The sequence below is a fragment of the Phyllopteryx taeniolatus genome, chromosome 2 (genome assembly GCF_024500385.1).
Source record: "Phyllopteryx taeniolatus isolate TA_2022b chromosome 2, UOR_Ptae_1.2, whole genome shotgun sequence".
NCBI classification, from domain to species: domain Eukaryota; kingdom Metazoa; phylum Chordata; class Actinopteri; order Syngnathiformes; family Syngnathidae; genus Phyllopteryx; species Phyllopteryx taeniolatus.
Window position 1 is genome coordinate 26,361,167 of NC_084503.1, and position 20,548 is coordinate 26,381,714.

Here is a 20,548-nt window from a genome sequence, read left to right on the forward strand (position 1 = left end):
TCTCCTCCATTTTTCTCTACTCAACACTGTGGACACTATGCTGTGTGTGATGTAGTCCATTCTCGTCGCTGGTTGGCTGTCACGACACGAATGTCGCTTGAAGTTCAAACCTCGCAACTCGAGCGAACGGCCGAAGGATGCGAATTTTCACGTGCTCACCCTACTGGCGGTGCGTCATACTAGTAGTAACACTAGTAATAGTGTGTTTTGCTATCCCACACTAGAGAAACTTCAATAAACAAAACTCTGTTTTAGCACTGCATGACACAAAGCTCTTGTTTTGACTGACAGCAGTGAGAACATTTCCATGATACCAATGCAACTCTCTGTCAAACATAACCACTCGCACTGTGCCACATGTCCGCAGAGGCGACACACACGCATGCACAAAGGCTTGCTTATTTCAGCACAATGTTGTTTCTGTTCTGCGGCCTGCAGCTGAGTGGGTCGACGGCAACGCTGGAGCGCTGAGGCCACAGCTTAATATAAATAAACACCTCGGTTCATACAGACTTTTAGCCTGTTGCCAAATACTGACCGACTTACTGAAATGGAATTCTCCAAGTTGAATACTTTTGAGTTTGACTACTGTTTTTTTTGGGGGGGGGATTAGATACATTTTTAACCATCATAACGTGATGCACCTCACTCTACTTCATTTCAGCCAGCATGGAAGGTTGAGCTTCTTGTGTATTTTTGTGACACTGTTTTCCTGACTGAAGGATGGTGCTTAAAGAAGAAAAATAATATGAACCAAAAGTTGCTATTTTTGTCTTGCGTTAGGGAGCGTTTGGTGTAGCCTTGTGGATGTTTAGTGCTAGTGCTGTTACTGGTTTTACTTTTGTAGGTTTCTACTTCCTGCTTTTTTCCACAATCCTGGCTTGAGATGAGGACTCCCAGCTGTTGCCTTTATTGATCGTCATGTAAATAAATGTATAGTTTGTGTGTGCGTGCTCTGTGTGTGTTTTGCGCTCAGCTGGCGGAGCACGGACACAGACAGTCCTCTAATGAGTAAATCCAAAATATAGGGGCGATCGTTCTGATTTTTGCAGAGGTTTAAGTGCGCATAGGTAGAGGTGTCCTTATACATTTTGGTGACGAGGCTCGCAGTTTTGTGACATTGAGCGATGTTGAGTTTTTTCTATATAAGAGGAAAAATCTTGATGTTTGAGGTCCATAAAATCCAAAATATTTGGCCGATCGTTCTGATATTTTCAGAGGTTGACATGGCCATAAGTAGATATGTCCACATAAAGTTTGGTGCAGGTTCATTCCAGTTTTGTGACATTTAAGTTAAGTAAAGGTTTTTCTCTGGGGTGAGCGTTTAGAGTCGCCGCCAAAAGGTCTCGTATAGGGCTGTCACTATTGATTTTATTTTAGATTTGCTTATCCTATAGATCTGGGCCTCTTAATCTTTTTTTACTTTGAGGCCCAACTTGTACAAAGTTGCCCGGGGCCTATTCCAATATTATGATTTGTGTTGACTTCTATTCTATTTTGTATTCAATAACTAAATCAAACCCGCGACCCTAGTGAGGATAAGTCGTTCAGAGAATGGATGGATGCATAACAGTAAAATCCTTTTCAACTTACAGTTTAAAAAGCTAAAACTTTACTTTAAGGACTAGTCCTCTTGAGGGCCATCTCACCTCACTGTGTTAGAGCACCTGGTCATGATCTGCCTGCATGGCAAAACATCTGGAGTTCACAGAATTATTTTTAATGAAGTTAATGGTTTTCAGACTTAGATCCATAACCTCGTGAAACTCTGGTGCTATACTTTTTGCTGCAAGGTTTTCAGTTGACGTAGGAGAAAACTGGGTCGTTCTATTTGGCTTCTGGTGCATGATCAAGTATCTGCCTGATGACACCATGATGCTGGCCAGTCATTGACGTTGCACCATCGCTGCACACCCCAACACAGTTCTGCCAGTCCCGGGCCATGCTCAGTAAAATAATTATCCATTTTGCGGAAACACTCCTGAGCCATAGCTCGTGTTGGCAGCTCTCTACAAACGTTTGTCTTCATGCAAACTAGTGTCCCAAAATTATAAATTAAAAACAATAGCAGAGCGGCATTTGTGGCATTGGTGGACTTGTCGAGTTGCAAAAAGAAAAATTGGCTACTTTTGATTCTCTCCAGAAGCCATGTCCGTGATGCGGTGACTCAGTGTCGTTTGACAGCCGGATGGTAAACAGCTTCTTTGCATCCATCTCTCCAATAATCTCACATTGCATCTTCACAGCAGCAGGTACAACAAGCTCCTCCGCTATGGTGAACGTGTTTTTGCTCTCTGCTACACGTCTGGCTACGAGGTAGCTGGCTTTCAATGACCTTTTAAAGCTGCTCGTCATTGGCATGATGGACTTTTTGTGAAGCTGTTAGCCCATTTTCTTTTCGATTGGAAAAATATCAACACACTTTCCTATGAGTGTCGGATGTTTAGTTTCTTTATGGTGCTTAAGTTTTGACGGCTTCATTTCTTGGTGAGGTTCGGCATCAACCTTGATTTAAATTTTTCGTTTTAAATACTTATCCATGATTTTCACTGTTCGCGGTCTTCTTTTACCTATTGAGGTTTCCTCTTTTACTTATACGTATACTTACTCTACGTATAGGTAAATAACTGACTGACGCCTTATTGTCACCTAGTGGCAGGAAGCCATATTGTATTTAAGCATCTCCTTGACAAAAGCAACAGCGCTGATGTATTGAATTTATAACATACGCTACCTTGCCGCCCACCGGTGCAAAATTTGTAATTCTTTTACGGCCCACTGAACGGCACTCACGGCCCAACCAGCCATTTGCTAAAATCATTCCCCCCGAACAACCCCCCGTCCACCCTCCCACATTAATGTACACACACCACCCCATACTGACAGAAAAAAAAAAAAACGTAATTGTTGAAATTTTTGCAGATTTTTAAAAAAGGAAAAACTGAAATATCACACAGCCATAAGTATTCAGACCCTTTGATCAGTATTTAGTAGAAGCACCCTTTTTAGCTAATACAGCCATGAGTCTTTTTGGGAATGCTTCGAGCTGGTGCTTCGAGGTGGAGATATGTGTCAACCTGTTTTTGAAGTCGACTTACCTGACCTAGCTAGTCTCCAGGAAACTCTAGGAGACGTCACGGAGACGTCTCCGCAACCAGCGAAGACTAGAGTCGTCATCAGCTCGCCAACTAGTCACCGGGCCAGTGAGATCAAGGTCTAACAGTGACGCAGAAATGTAGAATGGCTTGACAGACAGATTTTCAGAAATAGACAGATCACATAATGTTGACTTGGTTGTTAGATTTTACACTTGAGGGGTTCCAGAGAAGTGGCAACTGGTTAGCACATCAGCCTCACAGTTCTGAGGACTGGGGTTCAATCCCCGGCCCCGCCTGTGTGGAATTTGCATGTTCTCCCCGTTCCTGCGTGGGTTTTCTCCGGGCACTCCGATTTCCTCCCACATCCCAATAACATGCATGGTAGGTTGATTGGATACTCTAAATTGCCCTTAGGTGTGAATGTGTGCGCCAATGGTTGTTTGTTTATATGTGCCCTGCGATTGGCTGGCGACCAGTTCATGGTGTACCTCGCCTGTCGCCCGAAGATAGCTGGGATAGGCTCCAGCACACCCGCGACCCTTGTGAGGATAAAGCGGTACAGAAAATGGATGAATAGATGGATGGGTGAACCAGCCATTTGTATACAACCAATTTAAATGTAAATTTGACTCAATATGTCGCCTCTAAATGTTACTCAAATCATTGCCTTTACAGTTAAAGGTTATATCATGGCTACAGTCCCCGGCCTTCTCACTCAGCACTCTGGTCTCTCCTCTTGATATTTCTTCCTCCTTCAGGAGGAGGGCAGAGGCCAGGGCTTCACGGAGGGATCCTTCCAGGGCCGCCAGCTGTTCCGCTGTGAGGACGAATGCGGTGTGTTTGTGGCCCTGGACAAGCTGGAGCTGTGGGATGACGATGATGACGACGACATGGGCGAGCTGGAGGTGGACCATGTCACCCTGGTGGAGCAGGACCAGGACTACCCTCCGCTGGAGATCAACTCCAGGGTCCTGGTGCAGACCCGAGAGGGGCCTGAGAGAGGCACCATCATTTTTTGTGACTTGCTGCCGGGTAGTGAGAGCCAGGGCTACTACGTGGGTGTTGACATGGTAAGTACCTGTGCCATTTACCACTGACTACATTGTCATACTCCTCTTCCGTTCCACTTATCCTCACTAGGGTCGCGGGCGTACTAGATCCTATTCCAGGTATCTTCGGGCGAGAGGCGGGGTACACCCTGAACTGGTCACCAGCCACTCGCAGGGCACATATAAACAAACAACCATTCACACTCACATTCACACCAACAGACAATTTAGAGTCTTCAATTAACCTACCCTTAATGTTTTTGGGATGTGGGAGGAAACCAGAGTATCCAGAGAAAACCCACGCAGGCACGGGGAGAACATCCAAACTCCACACAGGCGGGGCCAGGATTTGAACCCCGGTCCTCAGAACTGTGTGGCGGATGTGCTAACCAGTCGTTCACTGTGCCGCACATTGTCACACTATTTACCTCAAATGATGGCCTCTGCTTTATTAAACCACCACTTCATTGCAGGGTGAATTGTTCACTTGAATAAATGCAATTTAAACAAAAATAATAAAGTAGAGGCAACTACCATTACCACATTTCACATGATGAAACAATTAATCATTAATGGTGCCTTCACAGATATGCAAGTTACCTATGCAATGGGCACAAACAAAACCCCATATCATCACAGATGCTGGCTTTTGAACTTTGCGCTGATAACAATCCAGATGGTCCTATTCCTGTCCTTTTCCTTCAACGTCCATGATTTACAAAAACAATTAGAAATGTGCACTTGTCGGACGCTCTCGTGACATGGCAAGCGGTCGCAGCAGATAGAGGTGTACGTGTGCTGTGAAAATTTCTACCATACAGTTTGCAACTGTATTGTTATCTTATATTTCCCTCTCACCACTACTGAGGGGGAGTTAGTTTACTTAGATTCGAGGGGGGAAGCCGGCGTCGCTCACTACGGGCTGGGCGGATATACTCACCGGCTTTCACTTGTGGGGAGTGAAGCAGCCACAAGCCTCGCAATTGATGGGTAAAGAGAAGCCTGGGCAACCCACAGTGGCCAGCCAGGTCGCCTTACGGCACCAAAATGAAGCGTATAACCGTGAGGAACGTTCGAAGTGTAGTGCAGCTAGCGGCCTAGCTAGCTGGCAAGTCGCCTTCTTAATCAAAGGTGATCCACCATGGTGTCACAGTTTGTGGGCTGGCTGTCGCTGGCTAAGCACAGTGGCGTGGTCCAAGGCAAACCCCTTCGAATCGGGCCTTTCACAGCCACATGAACTCAATTATTGTACTTCAGTTTTGACAAACAAAGGGTGAATACTGTATTTCATTTAGGCCAAATATTTCCTGCTTTTTAAATCTTTCAGTTATCTGAGAGCTTAGGTTACTGTACATAACCATTTTTGTATTTTTCCCATGTCCAGTAAATATTTACCACCCAAAATTTAAAAAAATATGTATTCAGTTGAACGTAGGTTGAAGGATTTGGAAGCCATGTATTCAGTTTTTAACTTATTTTTAAAGCGGAAGGAAAGAATATGGGCAAGAATATGTTGGATGTGCCCCCATTAGTCTAAACATGATATTCAGAATAATGGTGTTTGTGGAATAAGGATTAAACAGATAAATTCATCAAATTTCACCTATTCCAGGAGGTGATCATTTTGGCCAACATCGCTCTTTGCTGTGGACTAAAATTAATGTCACAGGTGCCCTTGCAAAGGTTACGTGACAAAAAAAAAAGCAACACGGCAACACACCGGACACCAGTGCACCGCGTAGGCCAACAAAGTAAAAGCCCTGCCATTGGACATTAATGCCTTGCTAGGCTTTTGCCTTTGAATATACTCATTCATCTAGGTCATTTAATTCTCAGGAAATTGAATTGATCCCAACTGGACAAACATAACAGTCCAATTGCGATTGATTCAATGCCCTGAGAACTCTTAAGCTTTTATTTGAAGTTGGCCTCTGCACCTCATCAAGGCTTCTGGCACTGCCAATGCGGCCATAGCACCACCGCAGGTGCATCCTCGACTCATTGCCTGGATGCTGTCCTGACCGCAGTTTATGTTGCCATCATGTACTATTTCCACCAACATCAACACAATGCCATCCCAAAATCATGTTCAATCGCTGATTTAATATGCTAGCAGATAGCCACCTGAGTGCCGTTAGGCTTGCGACAGCCGGCGGAGTACTTTTCTGAGACATTTTAATATGTGAAAATGAAACTGCACACTTACTTTTGATGCTGACAGCCTGACACAGTTGCATTTCCTACCGATCCATTTTTAACAAACTAGGCTTGCTCAAATGTAAGGGCACGTGCTAGCTCGTGGCTATATTAGCTGAGACGTCACTTCCATCCTTTTACCTGAAGGAAGGATGATGTTACGTCACATTCTTTTGCACTCGGAATGACGTAAAAATGGCGGCTTACGATGCAGTGATTTAAAAGTATTTTTTGAGAATGAATAAATAGTAGATTTAAGTAACCTGTATCAGGTAAAGAAGATCTGGACATTTGCAATATAATAGAAAGTTGTGACCCTCTGACTTTCCTTCCGCTTTAACACAGTGTCCCAACTTCATTGAAAATGGGATTTGTACAAATGACCATCTTTCCATTTGAAATCTAAAATGTGTCTGTTGAGCACAAACGTTTGCACACCCCTGGATTAGGAGGTGCCAGTTTTGGTTTTAAAATTATAAGATTACTTATTGAGTTATATCTCTTTCTGTATGGCTGTTTATTTGCGAGTTTAGGGAATATGTTCTTTCAGCATAGCCGGTAGCTATGACTACTGTTGTCATGTTGGAAGGGGTGCTGTGGTCATAGGGAGATTGGAGTACGTAACAGCGGCATTTGACTGCTAATTGTTAGCGGCAGCGGTGAGCCCACGTCTCCCATCCTCTGCCCACACCAAGATGAGGAGGCAGTCACATTCGGGGATGAAAGTCTGCGAGTGGTATGACCCGATAGCGTGGCGAGGGGGCAAGCAGGCAAGCACACAGCTAATTGGGAGACCACTGCTCTTGCCTAGCCTCGCCCTGCCTTCTCGCTTTCACGCTGCTGGGGCGTTGTGCTGGATTGCAAACTGCAAGGGGGAAGAATAGTTTGGTTCTACTCTCAGGAGGGATTACAGCTCTAAGTAGGATCTGAATCATAGGGGGGTGCTTTTGCAGGGAGGATGAACAACTTGGTTATCACCATGCAAGTGTGTTGGATAAAGTGATAAGACCTGGAGGGGTTACACAGTTCTCATGGCTCCAACTCTTACAGGACAATCCAATCGGCGAGTGGGACGGAATGATTGGCGGGAAACTGCTGTGTAACTTTGCCAGTTTGGAGCACACTCGACTTGTCCCCCTTTGTGACGTAATGCCAGGTGAGCTGCCTCCTTTTGTGAGAAATGTCTCTTCTCATTAGTTTTTCTTATTTTCTTGATGCTTCCAACAGAGGGTCTTTTGTTTTGATGCCTCACTTGTTTATCCAAGCAAAATACTCAAGCTCTTTGTTCCCCATATTGGCATATTGATAAATATATGTGCACTAGAAAGCTGCCATAACTGTTTTACATCTCTTGCCTTCAGTCATCAAGTAGACCGGCGACAAAAACTAAGCCTTGTCACACGTATATAGAATAAATGCTCTACTCTCTTTTGACACAAGAACTTTGAGCTAGTTTGCAAAGGCATAACACCTCCATTGTTCATAAGTGATGCTTAAACACGAGACAAAGAGCCTCCTGTAAGTAGAAAAAAAAGTCTTAAAGGGGACATGTTATTGAAAATGAACTTTACAGTGCCGTGAAAAAGTATAGGCCCCCTTCTCAAATACTTATATTTTTGCAAAGTTTCCCCACTTTAATGTTTAAGATCATCAACAAATGTAAATATCAGAAAAATGTTACCCAAGTGAACTGGTCATTTCATTTATTAAGGATAACAGCTCTTCAAAGTTACCTGGCCCTGTATGAAAAAGTAATGGCCCCCTGAACCTAATAACTGGTTGAGACATCCTCGGCAGAAACAACTGAAATCAAGCGTTTTCTATAACTGGCAATTAGTCTTTCACATCTCTGTGGAGATATTTTGGCCCACTCTTCCTTGCAGAATTGTTTGAAATAAGCAAAAATTTACGTTTTTTGAGCATGAATGGCCTTTTTAAGGTCATACCACTGCATTTCAATTGGATTCAAGTCTGGACATTGACTAGGCAACTCCTTCATTTTTAATTTTATTTTTATTTTTCAAGCTGTTCAGAAGTTGACTTGCTGGTGTATTTTGGATCATTATCCTGCTGCATAACCTAAGTGCGCATCAGCTTCAGGTCACCAACTGATGGCTGAACATTCTCCTTCAAGATTTTCTACTAAAGAGGAGAAGTCATGGTTTCATCAATCACAGCAAGTTGTCCAGGTCCTGAAGGAGCAGCAGCCTAAGACCATCACACTACCACCACGATGTTTGACTGTTGGTATGATGTTCTTTTGAAATGCTGTGCTCCATTTACGCCAGATGTAATGAGAGACACACTTTCCAAAAAGCTAAAATTTTCATCTCGTCAGTCCATATAATATTCTCCCAAAAGTCTTGAAAATCATTTAGGGAGGTCTGTACTTTAGGGAGTTGTCCTGAGTTCCTTTGTGGCCTCCTGGATGAGTCATTGCTGTTCTCCTGGGGTAATCCTTGTAGGCCGGCCACTCCTGGGAAGTTAGACCACTGTTCATGTTTTCTCCATGTGAGGATAATGGCTCTTCCAATGGTTCACTGGAATTCTAAAGCTTTAGAAATGGCTTTTGTTAAAATTTCACTCTTTGTTATATTGCAGCCATTTGTTAAAATCATTTAAGTTAAAATTTTTCCTCAATGTACACACAGCACCCCATATTGACAGAAAAAAAACCTAATTGTTGAAATTTTTGCTGATTTATTAAAAAGGAAAAACTGAACTATCACACAGCCATAAGTATTCAGACCCTTTGCTGTGACGCTCATATATTTAACTCTGGTGCTGTCCATTTCTTTTGATCATCCTTAAGATGGTTCTATACCTTCATTGGAATCCAGCTGTGTTTGATTATACTGATTGGACTTGATTAGGAAAGCCACACCTCTGTCTATATAAGACCTTATAGCTCACAGTGCATGTCAGAGCAAATGAAAATCAGGAGGTCAAAGGAACTGCCTGAAGAGCTCAGAGACAGAAATGTGCCAAGGCACAGATCTGGCCAAGATTACAAAAACATCTGCTGCACTTAAGGTTCTTAAGAGCACAGTGGCCTCCATAATCCTGAAATGGAAAACGTTTGGGACGATCAGAACCCTTCCTAGAGCTGGCCGTGTGGCCAAACTGAGCAATTGGGGGACAAGAGCCTTGGTGAGAGAGGTAAAGAAGAACCCAAAGATCACTGTGGCTGAGCTCAAGAGATGCAGTCGGGAGATGGGCGAAAGTTCTAGAATGTCAACCATCACTCCAGCCCTCCACCAGTCGGGGCTTTATGGCAGAGTATCTTGACGGAAGCCTCTTCTCAGTGCAAGACACATGAAAGCCTGCATGGAGTTTGCTAAAAAAACACCTGAAGGACTCCAAGATGGTGAGAAATAAGATTATCTGGTCTGATGAGACCAAGATAGATCTTTTTGGCCTTAATTCTAAGCGGCATGTGTGGAGAAAACCAGGCACTGCTCATCACCTGTCCAATACAGTACCAACAGTGAAGCATCGTGGTGGCAGCATCATGCTGTGGGTGTGTTTTTCAGCTGCAGGGACAGGGAGACTGGTTACAATCGAAGAAAAGATGAATGTGGCCAAGTACAGGGATATCCTGGACAAAAACCTTCTCCAGAGTCCTCAGAATCTCAGACTGGGCCGAAGCTTCATCTTCAAAAAAGACTATGACCCTACGCATACAGCTAAAATACTGAAGGAGTGGCTTTGGAACAACTCTGTGACTGTTTTTGAATGGCCCAGACAGAGCCCTGACTTAAACCCAATTGAGCATCTCTGGAAAGACCTGAAAGTGGCTTCCCACCAACATTCACCATCCAACCTGACAGAACTGGAGAGGCTCTGCAAGGAGGAATGGCAGATGATCCCCAAATTCAGGTGTGAAAAACTTGCATCATTCCCAAAAGACTCATGGCTGTATTAGCTCAAAAGGGTGCTTCTACTAAATACTGAGCAAAGGGTCTGAGTACTTATGGCTGTGTGATATTTCAGTTTTTCTTTTTTAATAAATCTGCAAAAATTCAACAATTAAGTTTTTTTTTCTGTCAATATGGAGTGCTCTGTGTACATTGAGGAGAAATTAACTTAAATGATTTTAGCAAATGGCTGCAATATAAAAAAGAGTGAAAAATTTAAGGAGGTCTGAATACTTTCCGTACCCACTGTATATAGAGCCAAACACCACCAGCATCCTCTGTGCCATCATGTACAGTTGTGCTCATAAGTTTACATACCCTAGCAGAATTTGTGAAATATTGTTTATTTTTTTTAAATACGACTTATGACTGAACAACAACCAGCATTAATTTCTTTATGGTTATGCTTTGTTTAATGATAATGCTTTTCTGAAATGATTGACAGTTTAATTTGAATCCCATTAAAATAAAATTGCAAGTATTGTTTCGCCTGACCCTATGTTTTCTTTAAAGGATTGTACCCCTCTTACAAATTCTGCATGGGTAATGTTTTCAAATAAAGTGCTTAGTCTCAGAATAATTCTTTGAAAATATAAGTATAAAAATACAGATAATACTTCATGTTTTGATCATATGGGTAGAAGCAAAAGCACACATTGTAAAAATGCATTATGCATACAGACCCTTTCAAAAAAATTTAATATCATGGAAAGGTTTACTTATTTCCATAATTCCATTCAAAATGTTAAACTTTCATAGATTATAGATTCAGGACCCACAATTTTAACAATTTTTACATAATTTGGGCTTGTAGCTCATAAAACACACGAAATCAAGAATTCAAAAAATTTGAATACTGTAAAGAAATGAGCCCAAATTTTGCAGGCCATAAATGTTTTAAACTTGAGTGTCACACACTAATCATCGCCGGATCTAAACCCCATTGAAAATCTATGGGGTATTATCAAGAGGAAAATGAGCGGCACCAGACCCAAAAACAAAGAAGAACTGACAGCAAGCATCAAGGAACTCTGGACTTCCATAACTCCCAGGCAATGCCACAGGCTGATTGCCTCAATGCCACGGCGCATTGAGGCAGTGATTAAAGCAAAGGGATTCCTGGCCAAGTATAGAAGATTAACATATCGTTTTGAAAGTACCATATTTTCATTGATTTAATGTGACCCTAATTTCTTTTTTTTTTCCTACAAAAATGGCGATTTCTTCACAGTATTTTATTTTTTTTACAGTTCCTGATTTATGAGGTGTAAACCCAAATTATGTAAAAATGAACAAATAAATACTTGAAATTGTTTAAATTGTGGGCCCTGAATCTATAATCTATGAAAGTTTAACTTTTTGAATGGAATTATGTAAATAAATACAAATTTCTATGATATTCAAATTTTTTGGAAAGGGTCTGTAGGTAGAAGGGTTTTCCAGAATTTTGAGGTCAACTTTGCGGGTGTGTATTATACATGGGTGCGCATTATACACGAGAAATTACGGTACTTTATTTCGCGACTGTTCTAGAATTTCATTGGATTGTCCAGACTGATAATGTCAATTACTTTATTTCTCAACTGTTCTGGACTTTCTTTGGACCGTGCCATTTTTTTGCAGCTTTTTTTATATATTTTTTCTGACTTGATGTTGTCGGGACAGATTCTCTAAGAGATTTCTTGATTCAACAGATCTGGAGGTAATCAGGCTTGGTGTGTTCAGTGGAAATTAACCAAAAATTGTGATTAGGAACAATTAATTCATGATTTAACAAGGGAGGATAATTACCTTTTCATACAGGGCTAGGTAACTGATTTTTTTCCCCTCCTTAATAAATGAAATCAACATTTAAAAACGACATTTTAAGGTCAAGGGTTTCAGGGTTATATTTGTATGATATTTACATTTGTTTGATGATGTTTAAAGTGGGGAAACTGCAAAAATATAATAATTTGAGAAGGGGGCCAATACTTTTTCAGGGCACTGTAATTGCTTACAATACAAATTGTTGGCTCTTTGGAGTACCTGCCCACTCATCAAGTTTGAGATTGAAGTAAGTAAATCTATCAAGTAAACCATCTACGAGCGAGCCGTTGTAAATATTGCCAAGTTGTGATGTAACAGTGTGGTTAATTTAGATAATACCGCCCCCACATTGAGTTTCTCTGCCTATGACCCAGCAGCTATGCTGGGTAAAGAGTGGCCTTCATCAAGCAACTACACGGAAGCACTATCATGTCAAAACCAAAAGTTAAGCAGAGTGACCGTGTTTGCAAAGATTAGAGTTAGCTAACAGTAATAGCATTTTTAAATTCTAATAAGCGGTACATACTTGAATATTTGGCAAAGATGACTCCAATGAAGGTGTAGAACCATCTCAAGGATGATCAGAAGAAATGGACAGCACCCAAGTTAAATATGAGTGTCACAGCAAAGGGTCTTAATACTTATGGCTGTGTGATATATCAGTTTTTCTTTTTTAATAAATCAGCAAAAATTTCAACAATTAAGTTTTTTTCTGTCAATATGGGGTGCTGTGTGTATATTAATGCGGAAAAAATGAACTTAAATGATTTTAGCAAATGGCTGCAATATAACAAAGAGTGAAAAATTTAAGGGGGTCTGAATACTTTCCGTACCCACTGTACCATAGTTTTGACATTATTTGTACTGTCTTTGCAGCACCGCGGGCCTTTGAGTACCGTAATTTCAATCCTCTGTATGTGTTACGCATACTGAAGAATTGACAATAAAAGCACCTTGACCTTGACTTATTAGTAGTGGTGTCGAATTCTTTATCTTTTGTGTTTCGACCAAAGAATGTCACAGCTTTGTTAAGATACATGGGATGTGTTTTGAAAAAATTAATGTCTCCTTGAACACATCAAAATACTTCAGTGTAGTTTGCCTGGATGTTAAGGAAACCATTTGCTCAAAAACCACTGCTTAAATTTAAATACAATATATTTTAAATTGCCAGTGTATAATTCAGACAGTATTCTCATGTATGTATCTCATAAGTGCCTCTAATGTTGAATGTTTATTTTGGTCCACGCAGAATATTCCATGCAGGACCAAAGGCTGCAAAAGCACACTTTTGCTTCCAGAGGCAACAACAACGACAAGTCGTCCTCTGGCCAAAGCAAACCGAAGACCAAAGGTACTCAGTTTTTTCTTTTCTTTCTTTCTTAAAAGGGGCTTTTTAATTGCTCTCTGGTTGTCAGCAACAACCTTGCTTAGTCACATTTTATTTCTGCAGGGGTGATACATGAGTAATATATACATTTTAAGCACTTTCTTTCTTAAAAGGGGCTTTTCAACTGCTCTCTGGTTGTCAGCAACAACCTTGCTTAGTCACATTTTATTTCTGCAGGGGTGATACATGAGTAATATATACATCTTAAGCACTAACATTCTTGTTTCAGTAGAAACCACCTTTGTAAAACCTTGCTATGATACCAAGGCATCCTTAAATACTAAATCTAAATGCAGTGGAACCTCTGAGAATGAAAAGTTTGAAACAAAAAATCATTAAAATAAAAGAAATAATCTGTTCCAGGGTCAAATTGTCACCATCTACCTTTTTATTAATCGACTTGATCGATTAATTTGAGTTTGTCAAGACGATAAAAAAATAAAATAAAATAAATCACAACTTATTGTCACATTATCATTTATTTCTCTTAATTCAGTGAAAGTAAATGCAAATTAATACGCAGGGTGGGGGAATGCTGAAAAGAAGCACTTTAAAAGCTTGTTTTGCATTAGGAGAAATAAAGCAAATCCATGAAGGGGAAAAAAAACCTTGTTTTCGATAATGTCGTTTTCATTTGCTTTTTCGAAAGCGAAGGGGAAAACTCAGAAATCTGCTCTTTTGTGAATTTTTTTTTGTGAAAATGTTATTTTAAGGCTGTATAGCTGATTTAAAAATACAAAATACATTTAGCACTGTTAATATTAAGATTATTAATTTGAATGTCAAAAGAATAATTCAATTGAAAGGTTACTTTACATAACATTTGTATAATCTGCTCTTATTACCATTCTCTCCTTTTGTGCTCCTTGCTTTGGAATACGTGTCGCCAAAAACGCCACAAAAAGCCGAAGACTTGCCCAAAATCCTGTGATACTCACGGTGCTGAGGTCTCATGCGATATGCTGATGTCACGTGACATCACAGTTTGTGTGACTGTAAAGGACTTCAGAGGTTCCGCTGTATGAGATCCCCGCTGCATATACAATACAATTCTATTAACATGCATTTTCTTTTATGCTTTCTTTGCTGGTTAATGATCATGGTATCATTCTGATAATCGACTGTCGCAAACAGAATGTCACAACACAGACACACACTCCTTGTACACTTGTGCAATAGACACATACGCCTTCCTTTCTATTTATTATCCATCTGTGCTGTGTTGTGGTGTACTTTTGTTATTTCCAGGCTTAGCTCATCAGTGTGGCAGTAGGAGCAAGTCTGACTTTTACTATACTTTAAATGGGAGCTCTGTTGACCCCCAAGTGCAGTCCAAATCCAAAAGCACATGGTACATTGACGAAGGTAACACACGGCCACTCGTGGTACGTCCTCCGTCTTGCTGGCAAGCTCCTGTTTCCGAACAAGCATCCGTTAAGATTTTTTTTGTAGAATCCATATAATATTTTTTTAACAAATTCTGGTCAAATGGTAGTTCAAATTACACCTTCATAAGTACTGTATTTCCTCAAACAGTGGCAGGCGGCATGTATTTATGCAACTGCAAACAGGGGCCGACGTCTATTGGGTAAAAATCTTTTAAAATTATATTAAACAATGTTATTGGTATTATAAAGGGCTGTTGCAGATAAATTCTTGGGGTGGCCACCAAAAATCATGGTGTGGTATGTACCTTGGTTTTAAGGTGGCAGTTGGGTTCACTTTGAGTACATTAAGGGAAATAAATGCTAAACAAAACTGCTTTTCTGTAAAGAACAACATATTTAATAATTTTCAAAATGAAACACAAAATTCTGCAAACTGGTAGCAGGTACTTCCCCCAAAGGTGAAGTATTCTAAAAAAAATTATATACAACAATATATTTATAAATTGTTAATAATTTATAAGGATCAAAATATTTTCTTTTTATGAAAATGCAACACTAATTGTTTGTAAATAAAGGAGGCAGCCTAGTGCAACAATAACAGTTTGAGCACTCTAAATTTTCATGCTTTAAAAATACATAGTGCTCTAGTTGTATAGTAATTTGACGTTATGCCAAAAGCATATCGCTAGCTATGAGCGCCGCTCGCCAGAGGCTGAGCTGCTGTATGTGTTTTTATGGAGTAGCGTTGTAGCTACTTTGTGAGGCAGTTACACTTGTTGTCCCGTACCGATTATGTTCCGTGTGGCAATGGGAAATGTTCCATACCAAAACGAATTCAGACACCGTTACGCAGCTCCCCAGGACATAAACGTGTCGGCATCTACTGGAATGTTAATCAGCCTTAAAAACGTCATGAAAATCAGCTCTATAATAGTCGTCTACAACATGAGGTAAGTCACTTCCTTAAATACATCTAAGACTGGTTACGTGTCTCAATAGGTGCTGCTGTTTTGCTTAGCAACAAAATTAGAAAGGGTTTAGCAGTAAACTGTTTAATGCCCATGTGCGAACAATTGTATCTTACAGATAATTAAAGTTACTTTATTTTTTTCCCTGGTGGGAAATAGGATTTGTTTATTTTAGGGAGGCTTTTATTTTGTCTTCACACCCTTGTTGGCCTATACAAGAAGGGAATCCTCTATTTGAAGAAATACGCTGGATCCGATTGTGGTCAGACATTAACTTACATTCTCCATTCACATGAATATTATTGCTAAGTGGAGCTTTCAAATAATTTTTGAAACTTTGCCAATATTTAAAAGTTGGGAACTGCACTTGCTACATGTTGCAACGTGAAATACTTTTCCAGTCACATGGCCTACGAAATGCTCAGTCAGTCGCAGTAGCTTGCCACGAAGACTTTTCCAGCAGTCTCCAACAGACAATTTTTGGCGTCCCATCCCACTTGCATGGTGCGACCAGTGTTGATGAAAAGGCTTTTATTAATGCTTAGTGCTGCAAATTAAACTACAACTAGAGAAACATTGAAAAAAGTGAAACTATTGGGTGGCCAAAGCATTTTTAAAAGTCTGATGTCAGAATTGCACATTGTGTCTTGTTTCTGTCTTTCCATAAGTGTTGGGATTTATTTTTTTTTAAATTACTTGTTGATCAGAAAATTTCACTCCTTATGTCATGATGTCAAGCATCCATTTGATGACATCTTTTTCATTTCACCAAATGCTGTCTCATTGTGAAAGCATTTTTTTGCATCGACGTTAGAATACTGACCTCTAACGTGTAACAATGTGAGTGTCATCAGTGACTCACAAACAGGTGGTGACCTCCTTGAGGTGTTGACTTGAATTCTTTTTTTTTTTTTTTTAGCTTTAATGACTTATCTGGCATATTTCATTAACATATCTGAACCATCTATGTAGAACAGTGCTGCTCTCATTTAAATCTTAAATCGGGTGGTGAACATTTTGAGATATATGTTGCGTTGCATCCCACAGTAAAGTTTTTTTTTTACTTAATACTGCAAGTGACACACAAAAGTGCCAAAAAACTGACCGAATTTATGTCGGCGATTCATCCATTCATTTTCTATAGCTTTGTGCGAGAGAATGAGGTACACCCGGGACTGGTCGCCAGCCAGTTGCATGTAGACAAACAATTCACACTTATATTCACAATTTAGAGTCAATTAACCCAACATGCATGTTTTTGTAATTTGGGAGGAAACCGAAGTATCTGGAAAAAACCCACACAAGCATAGAGAGAACATGCAAACCCTACACAGGAAGGCTATGACCCGCAAACCTCAGAACTGCGAGGCAGACATGCTAATTACTAATCCCTAATCCCCAGACTGCCCCATGCTGGAGTTATTCGTTAAACATGTACACATTTTCATATTTTTATTTTATTATTTTTTTAAATACATTTTGATAATAATTCATATGCCATGTTTTAACGGGGGAGTTTGAGGAAGCTCAATCTTAAATATATATGAATATACAAATCTTATGAAAATAGTGATTTTTAAACAGTCAAGTGCTTTTCCCCATGTTATTTCCGGACACCAGTTCAAAAACTTTCAAAATTTGTCCATGATATGACTAATTTTAGGCTTAACTGTACGACCTGTCCTGTGAATGATCAAAATGGCTGATTTGAAGAATAAAGTCTGCTGATGAAATATACAAACCAGCTAGCTGCCAGTGTACATGCCATTCTCCAGTCATCCTCCAGATGGTGTTTAACAGCATCTTAATGGCAGCTCATCTCAGACATGTTCCATTTATCTATTTTGTGTGTGTTGTAAAATGTTAATATAATGTTGTTTTATTGCCTCCAAATACATTTCATGTCTTCTTTCTATCCTTCAGTTGGGGAGGACCCAGCAAAGTCGCTCACCGAAACTCCACCCGACTTCAACCAGTCCCCCCCGCCCACTAGGGTGCCGCTGGCCACTTCGTTGGCCAGTGACAACAAGTTCCACTCGCTGCCCTTCAGCCTGAACCGCAAGAGCGGGCCCATCGACAACATGAATCACGGGCCGCTCTCCCTGTCCGTCCAGTCTGTAATGGGGGAGCAGGCCGAGGCACCGTTGCCCACCGCCCCCTCTTCGCCGCGGCCTGCAACACCTACCAGAGGGCAGCCTGGTCTTGAGGTGGGCTCCCTGGTGGAGGTGAAGGAGAACCCCCCTCTGTGTGGCGTCATCCGCTGGGTGGGTCTGCCTCCAGGCTTGTTGGAGCCTCTGGCCGGGCTGGAGCTGGTGAGAACACATACGTAACACTGTTGGGATAGACCAGGGGTGGGCAACGTATGGCCTTGTGAGCCTTTATAGTTTGATCTGATCCTCCAAGCACTTACATTATTAAAAGTCCTGTAATATTTGTTATGTTAATTTAGCTATGTTTTCCTAAAATTGGTTAGTTAAAATGTATTCACTTGTTTTATTAAAATCATTAAGTTTGTTCATTTAATGCAGCCCTATGGGGGGCACAAGCCAGTGCAAACTGTAGGCCGGTCCCAAGCCTGGATAAATGCAGAGGGTTGCGTCAGGAAGGACATCCGCCTTAAAACTTTGCCAAACAAATATGAGCGTTCATCCAAAGAATTCCATACCGGATCGGTCGTGGCCCGGGTTAATAACGTCCGCCACCGGCGCTGTCAACCTGCAGTGCGCCGTTGGAAATTCAGCTAGTGTGGGTCGAAGTCGAAGAAGAAGAGGTGGAAAGCGGGTTCTTTCCAGATAGAGGATAGCACAGAGCCTAGAACTGAATGCGGGGACTTTGAATGTTGGGACTATGACAAGAAAATCTTGGGAGTTGGTTGACATGATGATTAGGGGAAAGGTTGATAGATTGTGAGTCCAAGAGAGGAGGTGGAAAGGCAGTAAGGCTAGAAGTTTAGGGGCAGGGTTTAAATTATTTTACCATGGTGTAGATGGGAAGAGAAATGGAGTCGATCGAGTGATAAGGCTGAAACTTGAAATGAATGGTCTTATGTATAATGTGATTAGTGGCTATGCCCCACAGGTAGAATGTGACCTAGAGGTGAAAGAGGAATTCTGGAAGGAGCTAGACGAAGTAGTTCTGAGCATCCCAGACAGAGAGAGAGTCGTGATTGGTGCAGATTCTAATGGACATGTTGGTGAAGGAAATAGGGGTGATGAAGAAGTGATGGGTAAGTACGGCATCCAAGAAAGGAACTTGGAGGGACAGATGGTGGTAGACTTTGCAAAAAGGATGCAAATGGCTGTAGTGAACACTTTTTTCCAGAAGAGGCAGGAACATAGGGTGACATACAAGAGCGGAGGGAGAAGCACGCTGGTGAATTACATCTTGTGCAGATGATGTAATCTGAAGGAGGTTACCGACTGTAAGGTTGTGGTAAGGGAGAGTGTGGCTAGACAGCGTAGGATGGTGGTGTGTAAGATGACTCTGGTGGTGGGGAGGAAGATTAGGAAGACAAAGGCAGAGAAGAGAACCATGTGGTAGAAGCTGAGACAGGACGAGTGTTGTGCAGCTTTTCGGGAAGAGGTGAGACAGGCTCTCGGTGGACAGGAGGAGCTTCCAGAAGACTGGACCACTACAGCCAAGGTGATCAGAGAGGCAGGCAGGAGAGTACTTGGTGTATCTTCTGGCAGGAAAGGACAGAAGGAGACTTGGTGGTGGAACCTCACAGTACAGGAAATCATACAAGGAAAAAGGTTAGCTAAGAAGAAGTGGGACACTGAGAGGACCGAGGAGAGGCGAAAGAAATACATTGAGATGCGACACAGGGCAAAGGTAGAGGTGGCAAAGGCCAAATAAGAGGCATATGATGACATGTATGGCAGGTTGGACACTAAAGAAGGAGAAAATACAGGCTGGCCAGACAGAGGGATAGAGATGGGAAGGATGTGCAGCATGTTAGGGTGATTAAGGATAGATGGAAATATATTGACTGGAGCCAGCAGTGTGCTAGCTAGATGGAAAGAATACTTCAAGGAATTGATGAATGAGGAAAATGAGAGAGAAGGGAGAGTAGGAGAGGCAAGTGTGGTGGACCAGGAAGTGGCAATGATTAGTAAGGGGGAAGTTAGAAAGGCATTAAAGAGGATGGAAAATGGAAAGGCAGTTGGTCCTGATGACATTCCTGTGGAGCATCTAGGAGAGGTGGCTGTGGTGTTTTTGACCAGCTTGTTCAATAGAATTCTAGCGTATGAGAAGATGCTTGAGGAATGGAGGAAAAGTGTGCTGGTGCCCATTTTTAAGAACAAGGGTGATGTGCAGAGCTGTGGGAACTATAGAGGAATAAAGCTGATGAGCCACACAATGAAGTTATGGGAGGCTAGACTCAGGACAGAAGTGAGTATTTGCGAGCAACAGTATGGTTTCATGCCTAGAAAGAGTACCACAGATGCATTATTTGCCTTGAGGATGTTGATGGAAAAGTACAGAGAAGGGGGAAGAGTGAGGCTACAGGGAGAAGAGATAGCAATGGGGGAGGACTTTAAATACTTGGGGTCAACCGTCCAGAGCAATGGTGAGTGTGGTCAGGAAGTGAAGAAACGGGTCCAAGCAGTTTGGAACGGGTGGAGGAAGGTGTCAAGTGTGTTATGTGATGAGTCAATGCAAGGATGAAGGGCAAAGTTTATAAAACAGTGGTGAGGCCAGCCATGATGTACGGATTAGAGACAGTGGCACTG

At 41.4% G+C, this 20,548-nt stretch overlaps 1 protein-coding gene across 5 annotated transcripts in view; it reads left to right on the forward strand.

The window, feature by feature from the left end:
• Positions 1 to 20,548, forward strand: part of cylda (cylindromatosis (turban tumor syndrome), a) — a 62,789-nt gene that overhangs the window by 14,670 nt on the left and 27,571 nt on the right. For 4 of the 5 annotated variants that reach the window (XM_061765560.1, XM_061765565.1, XM_061765561.1 and 1 more), the window contains exons 3-7: positions 3,857 to 4,168; positions 7,394 to 7,499; positions 13,322 to 13,423; positions 14,708 to 14,824; positions 17,739 to 18,127. In XM_061765560.1, the coding sequence (XP_061621544.1) occupies positions 3,857 to 4,168; positions 7,394 to 7,499; positions 13,322 to 13,423; positions 14,708 to 14,824; positions 17,739 to 18,127 (1,026 nt within the window). The remainder of the gene's footprint in view (positions 1 to 3,856; positions 4,169 to 7,393; positions 7,500 to 13,321; positions 13,424 to 14,707; positions 14,825 to 17,738; positions 18,128 to 20,548) is intronic. The other variant, XM_061765564.1, reaches the window with a different exon arrangement.